The sequence below is a fragment of the Salvia miltiorrhiza genome, chromosome 1 (genome assembly GCF_028751815.1).
Source record: "Salvia miltiorrhiza cultivar Shanhuang (shh) chromosome 1, IMPLAD_Smil_shh, whole genome shotgun sequence".
NCBI classification, from domain to species: domain Eukaryota; kingdom Viridiplantae; phylum Streptophyta; class Magnoliopsida; order Lamiales; family Lamiaceae; genus Salvia; species Salvia miltiorrhiza.
Window position 1 is genome coordinate 4,896,477 of NC_080387.1, and position 16,858 is coordinate 4,913,334.

Below are 16,858 nucleotides of genomic sequence, written 5' to 3' on the forward strand. Positions count from 1 at the left end.
ATTTAACATGGTCATTTTGACATTTTAAGTTGTATCATTACTAACGGTACTCAATTCCAAAAAAGAAAATTTTATCTCACAAAAAATTGTGGGTTATACCACTCTCTATCACTTTTATTATTCATTTACTTTTTTTTTAATAATCCTGTCTAAAAGTAAGTGGTCATACTTAGACAGAGGGAGTAATATAAATGTGTTAATTTCTAATAGTTTAAACCAAGAAAAAAAAGTTCAAGGGGGAACCCTTGAAAAAGTGCAACCATTGTGAATCGAGACTGAGTTCTTATTAATAAGTACTCTATTAATTAATTTATATAAATAGAAAGCAGTTCATATGAGCCCAAATATATATTGTGTAAAGTAAGAACCATCTTTGATGAAAGAATTCTTCGTCCAGTCCAATAGATGGCGATTTTTTTAAATAAGTCCGTAACGTTTCATAATGTATTGGTAGCGTGGATTCATAGTGTTTCATCATGATTTAGGGGGGTGTATTAGTTGTGGATTTCCACATACTTTAAAAAGTTCATGGATTTTAAATTTCATGGAATTCACATAGATTCCAGACGACTTTCAAAGAATTCGTGGTTGGATTTCACCCCGATTTTCACTGATTTTCGAAGAATTTGGGGGATAATTCTGGAATTGAAATCCATGATGCCAACGCCCGCTGAAACCCAGCACCGCTGGAAACCCAGCGAGCGCTGGGAATCGAAGAGGGGTATTTAAAGGCGTTGCTTTGCTGGGCTGGGCTGCCTGGGCCCAGCGACCGCTGCAACCCAGCGGCCGCTGGGAACCCAGCGCACGCTCAAACCCAACGAGCGCTGGCCTTTCTCAACGTGTGCTGAGTTCAGGCGCTCGCTCGCTTCTTCGCCGCGGGCGCTGGAACTCAGCGCACGCTCAAAACTCCATGGATTTCAATTCTCGTGGTTCTTGGCCGGATTTCGTCGTGTGTATTTTTTGGATGAAATCCATGAAAGTCATTACGGATTTGAAGTCAATGGAATAACGAATACACCTAGATTTGTATGGATTTTAAAAAGTCTGAAACGAATACACCCAGATTTATATGGACTTTTAAAAGTCCGGAACGAATACACCTAGATTTCTGCAGACTTTTAACAGTCTGGAACGAATACACCCAGACTTTTAAAATCCATAGAAATCTATTAAACTCCACAACTAATACACCCCCCTTAGTATAAACGATAAATCCAGTTCGTATAAATACAATTCTCTCTCTCTATATATATATATATATTAGAGTAAAATTTTGAAGTAGCCAAAATGAAGCATAAAACACAATTTATGGCCACACATTGAAAAAACATAAATTTTGGCCATTTTTATTGATTTGGACGTTTTTACCCTTAATGAGGCGGACCGGGTAGGATCAGGCACGCGGGTCGCGTGCCGGGTCGGGTTAGGCACTTATGGCACTATTAGTGCCATAAGTGCCAACGGAAATTCAAAATAAAATCAAGTAAAATGATCATTTGGGCACTTATGGCACTAATAGTGCCATAAGTGCCATACGTGCAGCACAAATACAGAAACAACATCATTTAAACCCTAAATGGAACATCTAAATCCTAAATGGATAATCTAAACCCTAAATGGAATATCTAAACCCTAGGGGGAAGTGTGCACTTATGGCACTAATAGTGCCATAAGTGTCATACGTGCAGCACAGATCAGATCAGATCAGATCTGTCGATGGCTGAAATCGAAGTAGGCGAAGATCAGATCTGCCGATGGAGGAGGCGGCGCAACGATCAGATCAGATCCACCGCCGCCGCCTCATCAGATCAGATCCACCGCCGCCTTATCAGTTCAGATCTGCCTTCGCCGCCGCCTCATCCTCCGCCACCTGACCGACCTCCTCCATGCCGCCGATTTCAGAGGACCGGATCTCCTCCACCGCCGCCGCCTCATGCTCTACTCCGACGAAGTCTGCCCAAGCATCGAGAGCTCTGACGAATTCTTCAAGCTCGGCGCCGCTGGAGAGAGAGAGAGGGAGATGAGAAAGATAGAGGAGAGAGCGGCAACCGAGATGAGAAAGAGAGAGGAGAGAGAGATAAGGGTAGAATAGTCATGACATACAAAAAATGGCCAAAATTTATGTTTTTTCAAATGGTGGACAAAATTTGATGTTGTATGTTGAATATGGCCATTTGACCCTATTATCTCTATATATTATATATAAAGAGAGAGAGAGGGATGAATCTTTAGTCAAGTCTCGCACTTGAAAGAATATGAGTAGACTATATAAAGTAATGTGATAAGTGATGTTATATATGAATTTGAATGGATGATTCTGGTAGTGAGTTGGAGCTCATATTCCTTCAAAGCCAAATGCAGTTATAACTAAAAACCTGAACTCATGAACTGGTGAAGGCTTGAAGCGGCAATCAATTGAACCAAACATATCAACCGCCAATTCTTATTCCTTATATATATAGATAAATATAAATATATGTCGCCAAAATTGTGAAATACTAGTAATCACCAAAAGTTGAAATCAGAAATCTAAATATGAACAGAAGGCAATCCAAGATGACATCACACATATGATATCTGTCTCTGCTGCTTCATTTCCTGATAAAACCTAGCTATGAACTCCTCCGCCCTCTCATCAATCCCCTCATCACTCATCTCCGCCGCCTCCTTCAAAAAGTAATCCCCGTGCGCCCGATCGCACCACATTAACTCGCCATCCTCATCGCCATCCACCTGCGGCGTGATGCACGGGATGCGCGGCAGCTTCAGCCGCAGCGCCGACGGCGCGCGGCGCATCCCCACGCGCACCACTGGCGAGCTCTGGAAGGAGAACTCGTGATCTCCGTAGAGCAGCGCCGTGCGCGGCTCGCTGGCGGTGGAGGCGACGATTTTTCTAACCAATTTGTGGAATGCGTCGAGTGTGAGCGCGACTCTGTTCCTGCACAATTCGCCTTTTCCGGCGCACAGTAGTGCGCGGAGGAGCTCCCACGCTCTGTGAGCCACCACTGAGGTGCGTTTCTTCGACATTTTTGGTGCTTTTTGCTGCATGTGAAAGTGATGGACTTTCTATTTGAGGAAATGAGATCTAGTGAGAGAAAGTGTTTAATTTTTTTCAAATTTGTTGGTTGTGATTTGGAATGTGGGTGGGTTTCATTTTATAGAGGAGGGTGTGGATTTTGATGATTTGTTGGTGGGTAACGTTACGCGGTATGGACTGGTGGGGGTCTGTTTGGAAACAACAGTGTAAAATCTTAAATTTGTGGGTTTTTTTTTTCTTTTTTGTGGGCGCTGGAAATTTCGATATTATGCATGGCCATGGGTTGGCAATTCTCAGTTTTACTTTTATTCATTCTTTAATTTCATATTTTATTCCCCAATTTTCAATATTTTTAATATGTATATATATATATGTCTTCAATTTACATTTTTATTTCTAAAAATTTCATATTTTAATTTTATATTTATTTATGTCATCCGTATAAAACTTGGCAACAGACTAATGACCAATCACCTTGCCGAATTATTAGGATTTAGAGCTGTTCCTATAAGTTTAAATAATGCAAACCATGAAAAGGTGAGTCATTATTCCATCGTCAGATTACACGGAATATAAATTAATTTTTTTCTAAAGTTCTTAAATGATAACGTAAACTAAAGATAGTGAGATTAAGTGGTGCGACCTCCTGTGTATGAATAGTGAAGTTTCAGGTTCAAACTCCACTACTCCCCCTCCCCAACTCCCCCAAGTAAAAAACCTGATAACGTAAATTAAAGATAGTTTTTCAGAATAACGTTCAAAGTTACCCAAATTATAATTGAGATAGGCTCATAAATATATACAAGGTTGGATGATGATATCGCGGATACATCTTAATATATATATGTGTAAAGGTTTAATGGGGGAATGAATTAAGTTAGCGATGCATGCGATACTCGTGAATTGGTTGTTAGCGCAGTTCTCTTATTATAGATATGCGTAAGATATACTTCATTGTAAACTGTAGTGGACTTATAAGATAAATGATGTTTACAAATTAATTAATTCGAATGATGAGTATTTTAATTTTTTTTTCTCTAATTTTATTTCTTTCATAAGCTATAGCTAGAGAGTAATATTCATGTTACATGAAATATTGAAATTGTAGTAAATACTCAAAGCAAGAAATGCAACGGAAGGATTGATATGTAGAAATTAAGCAGTGAATAATTGTGGGAAATACAAGGTGAGATTCTACATTGGCAAATCTGCTAAGTTAAGTTGGAGTGGAAATAGAATAGTCGATGTGTTCACACGATTCTCATTTCTTTAAATTGCAATTCACGGCATTGCCTATTGAAAGAAAGCTGGCCTAATTTTGAGGTCGTGTATTTGTTATTAGGATTTTTTTTTTGACTTGAATTAGTTATTAGGATTTACTTTCGAGTGAATGCTTAGATAATAATTTATTTTATTTTATTTTATTTTTCCTGCTTGTAATGCGTGTTAAAATGGGCATAAATAAGTTCTTCAACATTTTTATTTTTGTGCGATAAAAATTTGTATTAGCTCTATTTCACTATATGTACAGAGAAATAATCTTTATAAATAAAATGGAGAGTTATTATAAATAAAAGTGTATGTCATTTTTTATAATCACTGAATTAAAATATTTCCGACTTCAATGAGATATTTAATATTTTTATGATGAAAAGTACCATATAAAATAAATAAAAAGAATAAATTACATACTAAGGTAAAAAAGCCGCGTTTCACCAAATCTTTAAGGAGATTGGTGAGGCGGGGGAGGGGGAATATCAAATTAACAATTTGTTATTATGCCTATTCAATTACAAGACAGAATTATCAAAAAAGGTAAGAGCAATGCTTACTTAATTAGGGAGGTTTTGGAGATGAAGTTAGTAAGCATTTGATTGGTTCACCTCTTTTAAACTGAGTTTTGTGGTGTTCTTGTGGGTAGCGTAGCTCCATTCCATTTCAGATGGGCTGGGACTTCTTCGGGTGAGAAGAGTTCATTCAAGCATAGGTAAATATCACACTTGATTTCGAAGACAATCTTTGTCACATTGAAGGGTTCATCTTCGAAAATTAAGTTATTGCGAGCAAATCATAAGTCGTTGACAACAATTGCAAGGGCTAGTGCCTTTGCTTTTTGGTAAATAGTTCTTCTTTTATGTAAGATGTTTGATTGCACTAGGGATTGTTGTCATTTATTCTTTTACATGAAGCCAATCCCTAATGGTGTCCCAAATCTTTTTTGTACCTACACATTTAAAGAAGAGATGCTCATGTGTTTCATCAAAAATATTACATATAACACAAACTTTAAACACCTCTAATCGGTCCAATGTTTTGAGCCGATTTTGTAGAGCTAGCCATAAGGTAATGGAGCACCGTGGTGGAATAAAGCTCCTCCAGATTGCTTTATGCCAATAGGATTTGTTGCCTTTTGGTTGAAAACACAAGCCCCTATCGTGAGGTTTCCTTGCGCCCAATCATGGAGTTGTTGTTAGGCTCGATCCGCTGCATTTTCATGCTTTTCCAGCAGTTGGTCGGGCAACTTAAAGAAGTTTTTGAGCAGCGGGAAATCCATATGATGGAGTGTTATAGTCCAGAGGTTTCTACTCTTGATGTACTTCGTGCATATAGATCCAATGAATCCAAAGGGATTCAACTTTCGAGCCTGATTTCACACGCTAATATCTCTTAGGGCCAAGCCTCCATTTTCCTTAGGTCGACACACCTTCTTCCATGCAACATGGCTAGTTTTTGATCCCCAAACGAACTTCCTAACGGGTCTATTGATGCGATCAATAACACCCGAGGGAAGGGGGAATATTTGTAGCCAATAGCACTACTCCCTGCAACGCGAATCTCGCAAGTTCCAATCGACTTGCCATTAACAAGTTAATATTAAACCATTTATAAATTGACTCGGCAATATTTTTAATAAGAGGTTCATATTGAGAATAGGTGAATTTTTTGGATGCAAGTTTATGGAAAGAGAACCGATTACAAAATAAAACTGATAAAGCATAATATCAACACCTAAACTATAAAGCAATAAACGAGACACAGATTTACGTGGTTCGGTCATCAAGACCTACGTCCACGGGAGTTCTTCGTCGTTTTTCACTATGACTCAAGAAAGTTTACATTTTACAGGTGAAGTGCTAGAAAGAATGTCTCCCCCTCAGTTTTCTAATAGATGTGCTATTTATAGTTTTACAAGTAAACCCTAACCCTAATTCTAAAGGCCCACCCATTTAGTCAGTTAGGCCCAAAACCCATTACACTAGTCTTAATCTCGGAACTGAATTATTATACGTCGACTGCGCGGCTGCGCGGGAGAGCACCTTGGCTGCGCGGGAAAGCACCTTGGTTGCGCGGCTGCGCGGGAAAGCACCTTGGTTACGCTGCTGCGCGGGAAAGCACCTTGGCTGCGCTGATAAATTCTATAATCGTGATAATAGTAATTTAGGCGAAATATCCTTGTATTGTTAAGCACAGCGCTGATGAGTAAATGAGTCCCCTTTGTGATCAACCAGTGGTGCATGATGTAGAGTCAGCGCTGTGCTGCTCTCCTGAGTCAACTAAGCATACATGATTCCCTGCAACTCATTAGATAAGAACTGGTTAACTTTCGCAAAATAGTAGAGACAAAATATTTTAATGCTGGAAATAAGCTAAGATAAAAGAGATAGTAATTTTTCCTTTTGATTCTTCGAGCACCATCAAAGATGATAAGGTCTTAGATAACCTGTGCTGAGAATAATAAGATAACCTATGTTGATAATATCTTAGAGGATTTGTGCTGAGGATGACTTAGGTAATCTGTACTGAAAACAACTTAGGTAATCTGTGCTAAAAACAACTGAGACAACTGAAGTAACTGCCCTGACTGTGCTGAGAAGACCCAGGTGATCTGTGCTGAGATAACTGAGATAGCTGCAGTGAGGAGACCCCACTGACTGCGCTGAGATAACTGCATTGACTGTGTTAAGATGACTTTATGAAACATTGGTGGTACTCCCCCCACAGAGCGGCCCTTTAATGAAACAATGGTGGTACTCCCCCGCAGAGCGGCCTTTTAATGAAACAATGGGGGTACTCCCCCGCAGAGCGGCCCTTTAATGAAACAATGGTGGTACTCCCCCGAACAACGGCCCTTTCATGAAACATTAGTGGTACTCCCCCCGCAAAGCGGCCCTTTTCATGAAACAATGGTGTTACTTCCCCAACAAAGCGGCCCCTTCTTGAAAAAGCATAGTTTTTCGCAACGCGGCTAAGTTATGTGCATAGTGACATATACCCTACTCCCCCCCCCTTAGTAACATGTGCATGATTAAAATAAATATGTTATGTGTATGCTTGTGATTGGTGTACCTACTTATGATACTAGTGACAGCGCTGGCATGTGGTTACTAGGTAAGATATTCAAATTATGTTTACAACCCTAGCACATATGTAGAAGGTGTGCAGCTTCGTATACTAGTCAATTCATATTTCAACCCTAGGCACACATGCAGAAGGTGTGCAGTTTCCGAGACAAGATTATTATTCATAAATCCCGACATAGATTATAAATTATGACTTTTTCTCAAGTGGTAAAGTATAACATTTTCCAAATCCCAACCATGCTTTCATGCTTCGATGAAATAACCTAACATCATGTTTCATTCATACTTACATGCTTCGATGAGATACCCTAAAGTCATGTTTCACTCATGCTTACATACTTCGATGAGACACCCTAAGGTCATGTAGTGAGAAATTTGAGTTTTGCGAAGTACATGAATCGCCACTAGTTAGTGGGTTACCTCTGTTACATTATGGCGTGTGTTATGCTTTGTCAAGTATTTTCCCAAAATATGTTTATCCTATGTTGTAAGAACTCTTAAGCAAAAATATTAGTAAAATATGAGAGCCCTTTAAGACCGGGCTGTGAATCCATTAACAAGTATCCTTCGCATACACAATTTATTATAATAAAGTTGCTCTAATATTCGCATAATGATGCATTTACCCTTTAATAAACAGGCATGTATATTTATGCTTGAACCACAGCTCGTGTTCTGAAACTGATCACATGTATGCAACAACACCGGCATTGGCCCGAAAAAACATGACAGCGCTGTCGTGCTAATCATCATCGGGGCTGCCTATGTTACTTGAGAAGCAATTTACCACGATGTTGTATCTGAAAAATAAGAACACATCCGTCGTATCCAATTAATGGTGACTCTAACATCAAACACATAATCTCAATTTCGATGCCCTTTAGCACCACAGACAGCTAAGGAATGACCAACACTGCCCTCTTGTTTATTTTTGCGAAGCTGTGCTGCCCTCTTATACAATTTCGAGAACCTGCACTGCGCTCTTGATCCTCTAATTCCCCTTGAAGACCACCGCCTGCGTTGCCCTCGGAAACCACCGCCTGCGCTGCCCTCTTGATGCTCTAATTTTCTTTGAAGACCACCGCCTGCGCTGCCCTCGGAAACCACCACCTGCGCTGCCCTCTTGATGCTCTAATTTTCCTTGAAGACCACTGCCTGCGCTGCCCTCTTGATGCTCTAATTTTCCTTGAAGACCACCGTCTGCGCTGCCCTCGGAAACCACCACCTGCACTGCCCTCTTCGTCGCCATTACGAGCACAACAATGAATCCCCTCAAAAATTGAACAAAATCAGTAGACACTATAGGAAAAGTAAGCAAATGAAATTAGGGAATCGAATCTAGCATGAAATAGATAGATAAAATCGCTAATGACAATCTTCCCTATCAAATTAGAACCCTTGCCGACGCGATTCCGGCGAAGATCGGCACTGATTAAGCCAGCTGGCTTGACCAAGCCGCATCTCAGAGAGAGAAAGGCAGTGGGCGCCCGTTAGCAGTGAATCGCGGTGGTTGACCTCGGCTTTTTCTGAGTGAAAGTTGAAACTGAGAAAGATTCGATCTGGATCAGTGATAGAGAAGGCCGATAGGAGGCTGGATTATGTTTGGCGGCGATGCATGCCGGATTCCCTAGGTGGCGAATGCTACCGAAATTTCCAGGTGGTGGCGGTCATGGGGATTTCCCTTCTGCACCGGATTTTTTGTTGTTTTTCCTGTAAGATGAAGGGGGATTTTTTAGCAAAGAATAGTGAAGATCCTCCCTCCCGGAAATTGGAAATTGGAAACTGGACTCAGCTTCTAATCGGAGAAAACGATTGTTTTTTTCATAAAACCCCACCTGCACCCCTCGAGATAGGTAATTTCCTCCTTTCTATAAGGCTTAATCCTCTAAGTCGAGACTAAAGAAAATGATATAAACATTTTTCCTACTAAATATAAGAAATTTCAGTAAATCTTAATTGGGATTTTGAAGAATGGCAAGAACACCCAATCAATATTTACGCTTAATACAACAATTAAAATCAGATAAATTTTCAAATCCCTGATACCAAAAATATTTTTTCTTTCTCACATTCAAAAACTGAAATAGGAAGATTTGAACAGAAGTTTTCCAAGTAAACATAAAAATCTTGATGAATTCGATTTTTAAATCTGGAAATAATAGCAAGAACACTAAACCCAAAACTCACGCCTTAGCTCAAGTTTCCCACAGACGGCGCCACTTGATAAAGCATAATATCAACACCTAAACTATAAAGTAATAAACAAGACACGGATTTACGTGGTTCAGTCATGAAGACCTACGTCCACGAGAGTTCTTCGTTGTTTTTCACTATGACTCAAGAAAGTTTACATTTTACAGGTGAAGTGCTAGAATGAATGTCTCCCCCTCAGTTTTCCAATAGATGTGCTATTTATAGTTTTACAAGTAAACTCTAACCCTAATTCTAAAGGCCCACCCATTGAGTCAGTTAGGCCCAAAACCCACTACACTATTCTTAATCTAGAAACTGAATTATCATACGTCGATTGCGCGACTGCGCGGGAGAGCACCTTGGCTGCGCGGCTGCACGGGAAAGCACCTTGTCTGCGCGGGAAAGCACCTTGGCTGTGCGGCTGCGCGGGAAAGCACCTTGGCTGCGTTGGTAAATTCTATAATCATGATAATAGTAATTTAGGCGAAGTATCCTTGTATTGTTAAGCACAGTGCTGATGAGTATATGAGTCCTCATAAAAAATAAATCAACTATCTCATTCTTATCTGATTCCTTCACGCCTCCTAACAAGATTTGAGACTTATTTTTGTTTATCTTTAACCCCGAGGCACCTGTAAATTCATTTAAAAAGTCAACGAGCATACTCATAGAGCCTAGATCTCCTCTTCTAAAGAACAGGAGGTCGTCGACGAATGCAAGATGATTAATTTTGAGATTTTCACAATGGGGATGGAAATTAAACTCCCTTTCTCTTGTTTTAAGTTGTAAGAGCCGCGAGAGCTAATCCATGCAAAGTAGAAAGAGGTTAGGCGACATCGGGTCATCTTGCCTCAATCCACATTTGCCTTTGATGAATTGTGATGTCCACTGTTGATTGCTAGAGTGAATGTGGCTGAGGTCACACACGTCATTATCCATTGGATAAAGGTTGCGTGGAACCCTAGATCGCGTAGGACTTTATCAAGGAAGCTCCATGAAATAGAATAATACGCCTTTTGGAGATCAATTTTCAGCATGCAACGGGGCGAAATCCTTTTCCTTTCATACTTCTGGATGAGTTTCTGTGCTAAGAAAATATTGTCAGTAATTACATGTCCCTTCACAAATGGAGATTGAGAAGGATGAATTAAATAGTGAAGAGAAGATTGCATCCTATTAGTGAGTATTTTTGTAACAATTTTATATAACACATTAGTACAAGTGATGGGTCTAAAATCTCCAACAGATGGATTATGTTAATTTTGGGAATAACGATGATGATTGTGCGGTTAAGTTCTTTGAGGATCAATTCATAGTTGAAAACCTCGTGGATTGCCTCAAGAACATCCCTTTTGACAATTTGCCACTCTTGTTTAAAAAATGCCGAGGATAAGCCATCGGCCCCCAGCCCTTTGTCGTTGTTGATGTCCTAAAGAGCATATTTGATTTCCTATTATGTAACCAGGGCGATCATTGCCTCTTTTTCCATGTTTTCCAGTACTGGTCCCTCCTCAAAGACTTTAGGTTCAATTTGGTCAGATTGTACTTGGGTCCTGAAGAGCTCCTCATAAAAGGATGTGATGAGGCCGGCGATTTCAGGCATATCATACGTTTCTTCCCCATTTTCCTTGCACAAAAAAGAGATGGAGTTAGTGGAAATTCTCTTTTTAATCATTGAGAAAAAGTATTTAAAATTTTTATCCGCATAATTTAACTATTGGCATTTAGCTTTCTGTTTAAGAAAGTCTTTTTCAGCCAAATCTAAATGCAGAGCTTGTTTCTTGGCCACTTTTTCTTCCTCTCTTAGATCATCATTCATCGGGTCTTGGTCCAATATTTCCCAAATTGAGTTGAGTTTTAGCCTAGCAACTTGCACTCTTTCCATGAGATGGGAGCATTCTTTGTGGTTAAAATTTTGAACTACGCCTTGCATCATTTTAAGCTTTTGGCATATCTTTAATTGGGCTTCATCGCCCTGATATTGCTCCCAATGTTCCTCAACCAACTTATGGAGTTGTGGATGCTGCAACCAAAAGTTAAAAAATTGAAATGGGCGAGAGAATTTTTGCACGATATCAAATAAATTAACAATGGCCGCAGAGTGATCGAAGTAGACTCCCATTGTCAAGAATTGAGTTTGGCAATAGTAGTTTGCAGCTAGCCAACATTGTTGCACATCACTCTATCAATTTTAGAGTAGCACTTGAAGTTGGTCCATGTGAAGAAACATCCAGTCGAGGGAGTATCTTCCATGCCACGAGCAGAACATGCATCCGTAAAATCTCGATATTCTCGAGCTAAGGGAACGATGCCACCTATTCTTTCAAACGAATCTTTGATATTATTAAAATCCCCTGCTACAAGTAGGGGTCTATTTTGGACACTCAAATTAACCAATATTTCCCACAATGGTTTGAGATTGGTAAGAGTATTGAAAGAATACACAAACCCAAAACAGAAGGATTTGTTACTTGTCCTGCCTTCAAAGTTCATTACAAGGTGTTGTGCATTTTTTTTAGTATGGTAGCAGATACATATAATGGATTCCAAGTTACTAAGATTTTGCCTCCCTTAATTACATCGAAGTTATGCTCAAAATCTAATGTGGCAACAACTTTTTCATTAATTTTTCCAGTTTGTCATTGTTTAGTTTCGTTTCTAACAGTCCTAAGACGTTAATCTTATGGTTTTTTTTATTAATTCAAGCACAACAACATGCTTATGGGGCATGTGCAAGCCCCTAATATTCCATATGGCACTAATCATTAAGACACTTTATGTAATTGGTTACCTCATCCCTTACCACATTTTTTCGTTAGTGAGGGCTTCTTATTTTTGTTCTTAAGTCCCACAAGTTTTCCCTTGTCAAACACGGGACCATTCTTCAGTTCGTTGCCTTTGGAGGTATTGGCTTTCATGTTTTTATCCAGGGTGTCCTTCATTTTTTCGTCCTTTGTAGCTTATGTCAGTGCCATATCTCCCAATTGCAGAGGTTTTGCACAGTTGGTTTCTATGGCTAATTCCTGCTTTGTTCTCATCTTGAAATGGCTGTTGACCTGCCATGTTAGGTGTAGTAACTGTAGTTGTAGCATGAGGTAAATTACTGACCTTATTTCCCAAGCTTTGGGAACTTAGGACAGTTTCTAAGTTTGAAGCTTTAACTTGTGATGTAGCCTCTTGTTGAGTGTTTACCTCATTTCTTGGCTCTATCTGGTTATGTGCTTCAAGAAATTTGAACGCATTCTGAAGCTCTAAGTCATCATATTCCTCCCAATCCTTTGCTACTCCCTCAGGTTCTTTCACAATATTTGGAGTAGTGGGGAATCTGATATGAGTATTCTTAGTGGGGATCGATGGTAGTTTCTTCCATCTTTTCTTGTTGGGATCCTCCTGCCTTAGGTACGTAAACTTGCCTAATAATTTGCTTTCCATGTTCTTGGCCCTTCTTTTTTGGTTGCACTTTTTGTGGTGGCCCGCGGGTTCTGGACATATGGTTCAAGGAGGGGCATTTCTAAAATCTCGTTAGGTTTGGGTTCAGGTTCGAAATTTGCGTGGAAAACTATTGCCCACTTTTCCTACGTGGCAGGGGGCTTTTGCTTTTTCTTTGGGTACCTCATGCTTCATTCCTTCCGAGTCTCCTTTCTTTTTCCTGCACTCATCAAAATGCCCAAGTTTAGAGTAAAATGAGCAAATATTGGGAAAAAATTCGAACCTTATTTGTCGGTTTATCCTCTTTTTGTTCGGGAGTTGGAGAATAACACTTCTTCTTGGAGGTTTGGTTGCATTAGCAATAATCTAGAATCGTAGGGCTGTGATTTGGCTCTTGTAAAATGTCTTCTCATCCACACACATCGGGGTTCCACTGAGGGCTGCTATCTTGGCAATAACACACTTATTCCAAAGTTCAAGGGGCAGATTGGGTAAATATCCCCACACCGTGAATTTGCTCAGGGCAGATGTATCAAACGAGAAGTCAGGAGGAAAGGTAGCACAGTGATAGTTTGGCTCCATTTATCTCATAATATCCACCCTTATAGATTTGGTCTTTATCCATCTCAAATTCAAATGCAAAGACCACCCAACCTGCATCATGAAATGAGGTTTTCGAGCCATTTGGCCAGCTTTTAGTAAATTGCAACACTTGTTCCTTTCGTGGGAGTTTTCCTACGAAAAAACCAAGTAAGAAGTAGCCCCAAGATAAATTAGTAGCAATGTAATAATCAGAGTCTAGGATAAGAGTGTCTTTCTTTACGATAGGATTGACTTCCAGAAGCATAAGTTTATCTTTGGTCAAGATTACTTTGTCCTTGATGTTTCCCACATTTCTTATCCATAGCGAGCCACACCATTTTCCAGCCTCTCCATCCATCGATATTGGATCGAGGATTTTCTATGTGGAGCATTCCCCCGAGTTAATGTTCTTCGAGGGACGTTGTTGGTTTGTTGTTGTGTTTCGAGTGGTTGTTCGGTGATGGCTTCATCATTGATCTGGCTAGATCCTTCTATATGATAGGCGATGCGGGCTTATCTTGTTTGATTATCCAGGTGGGAGTAATCCTTTTCATCGGCTTCATAATTTGAAGGTTGTTGAAGTGTACCAGCCGTGGCTAAGTTTTCAGAGAACTCCAATCGATGGCGGATTACCTCCGATGGGGATGAACGACTCTTGAATTTTTAAGGCAACCTTCTTGTATAAGGGTGGGAAGGAGTCATATTTCATTTTCTTGTGTTTTTGTTTTTTCAGTAGCCGAGGCCTTAGGAAATTTTTCAAAATCTGCTCCTTGGTGTATACTAGGTGCATTTATAATGGGGGCCATAGTATAGAAGCCCTAATTAGGGTAAAAGAGGCTTCACCTAAGGGAGCCTTAGTTGGGTTATAGGGAACACGGCCCAAGGGCAACCCAAAATTGGGATAAATCGCGGTCTAAGATCGCGGCCCAAAAACAATCCTAATTAGTGTTATTAGAGGCACAACCCAATGATACTCTTAAGTGGCAATTAATGGAACCAAAGTTAACCGTTGGCGACACAAGCGCCTTTTCCACTTCGCTGGAATAGTTGAATAGTCTTTAGAGAGTTGTTCCCTATTTTACCGTTAATGGTACAACCGCTAGACTGTTCGTATTTGCTGTGTTATTGTCGAAATTTTCATGTTGTTGTCGAAGTTCCCTCGCTGAGCCGATTCTTTTCTCTATTTTGAACCTGAAAGAGACGGCCAGCCAAACACCTTTCCCGACAATTTCTGGTGATCAAATGCAATAATCATAAGGATTTAATCAAAAAGATTCACACAAGTCCTTCGATTTTTAATTTCCAAAAAATCAAATCGTACTCAGACTTCCGATTAAGATTTTGATGGAACAAACTTTATTCTTTAAAACTTGAATATCACTTGCGTGAATTAGTTTTAATATCAGGATTTCTTTCCCCCAAAATTTCACACTGTAATGAATTAACACATGCAATAAAATCAATGTAGCTCGAAAAATCAGTGGAGATCACCCAATTAAATTTTGGCAGTGTAAATCAGAGATTTTCGCGGGGAATGAAGAATAGAGTGTTAATGGTTTAATTCGTATGTACTCAGACTTTCAACACAAAATTACCTTGAATATTCTGATTACCTTGAATCTTACCGCCTCTAACTTCGATTTTGACCAGCGCCCTTAAGGATTTTTGGGAGGTCTTGAACAGATACTCCATTCGCCCTTGGTGAGGATTTTTGGCATGGGAAATCCCCAACCTTATGCACCGAAATCGCCTGATGATCTTCCAATCTTTCTTCAATTTGATGAACCCTTCGTTTTCCTTGAGATTTTTGGAATGGCAATGAATGATTGTTTTCCGTTAAACAGTGCGACCACCCGCATTTGGTCGGAGGGGGGAGGGGGAGATCTCCCAAACCCTTTTTGGTGAAGTCAAATAGTAGCTTGTCCCCCAATTCCTTCAATTTGATAATGCTTTTGTAAATTTCTCGGTAGATAGTGCTTAGATAATTTCAAATGGAAAACTAATAGTGATATTCGCTAGATTTGAGGGAATTAGATTACTACCGAGCGAGTTTTGTGAAGAGAGATAGAGAGTTGTCTAGAGAGAGGTGAGAGCACCAATTCTAGTGAGAGAAAATCTCAACTTCACTACTTCTAGTATTGTTGAGATATTTAATATTGTGTTACATATGTATGATCGAGTCCTTGAACTTTTTATTCGGTTCAAATTTAGTACTCCCTCCATTTCGACTATCTTTTTGTATTTCTTTTTTAATCGTCCCAACTATTTTGATACATTTTTTTATATGGCAATTTTTTTTTCCTTTATTCATCTTTTCAATTTTCACTTACCACACTTAACACACTAAATATTACTCCCCCATCCCACTTCAAGCGTCTTGTTTCTTTTTCGACACGGTTGTTTAGGAAAAGACTAATAAGATTATGAAGTGATGTTGTATAGAGTTGAAAAGGTGATGTGAGCTCCAAGAATTTTCACTTTTTTAGATAAATTTTTTCCATAAAAGGAAATAAGACATCTGAAGTGGGACAACCCAAAAAGAAAAACAAGACACTTGAAATGGGACGAAAGGAGTAATTTCTTAAATTATGTGCTAAAATTTTTGGTCTCGTGATAATCGCGAAGGAGCACGTATTTTCTTTGCATTATATAGTAATTGAGTGTAATTGTGCATTAAATATTTTATTCTTGTAAGTTATATATTTGAATTCGTACTCTCATCACTATTTGAAAGTGTTGGTAACTATAAATTTTGCATTAAATAATTGTTACAACAATCTTACTTTGAAAATTCCTTATTTTTGTAAACAATTTATACAGTACTAACATTTTATAATATTAATCATCCAAATTTCTTTTTAAAATATATCGTGAAGCATAGTCAGTTCAGATGGTAATTACTACTAAAAATTGCTCATAAATGACGCCTTATGAGCGTCATCTATGCGCATTACAAGTGTCATAAAGTAAGGTGTCATCTATACCTTTGGACTCGATGACATTTCAATAACCGTTATGTATACTCTCATATTTGACGGTTCATACAATATACAACATTTATAAATCATCATCTATAATCATCATATATGATGCTTTTTAACCGTCATATTAAAAAAATGTCATATTTGTATAAATAGTGTCATATTTATTTACAATATATGACGATTATTAAGCGTCATCTATGATATACGACCTTCGTTCATGATAAAACTTCCTACTTTTATTGGGGGATGTCTAAAAAAAATTCATATTTTAT

The 16,858-nt window shown here is 39.0% G+C and overlaps 1 protein-coding gene across 1 annotated transcript; it reads right to left on the reverse strand.

Moving 5' to 3' along the window:
* Window positions 1–2,400: 2,400 nt before the first annotated feature.
* Window positions 2,401–3,347, reverse strand: LOC131015657 (uncharacterized). The gene has a single exon (XM_057944084.1). It carries the CDS (start codon window positions 3,046–3,048, stop codon window positions 2,563–2,565), a length of 486 nt encoding a protein of 161 aa, XP_057800067.1. The 5' UTR covers window positions 3,049–3,347; the 3' UTR covers window positions 2,401–2,562.
* Between the last annotated feature and the right edge of the window lie 13,511 nt (window positions 3,348–16,858).

Coding starts and splice junctions, on each gene's coding strand:
- LOC131015657 (XM_057944084.1), bottom strand. CDS start 3,048: ATGCAGCAAAAAGCACCAAAAATGTCGAAGAAACGCACCTCAGTGGTG.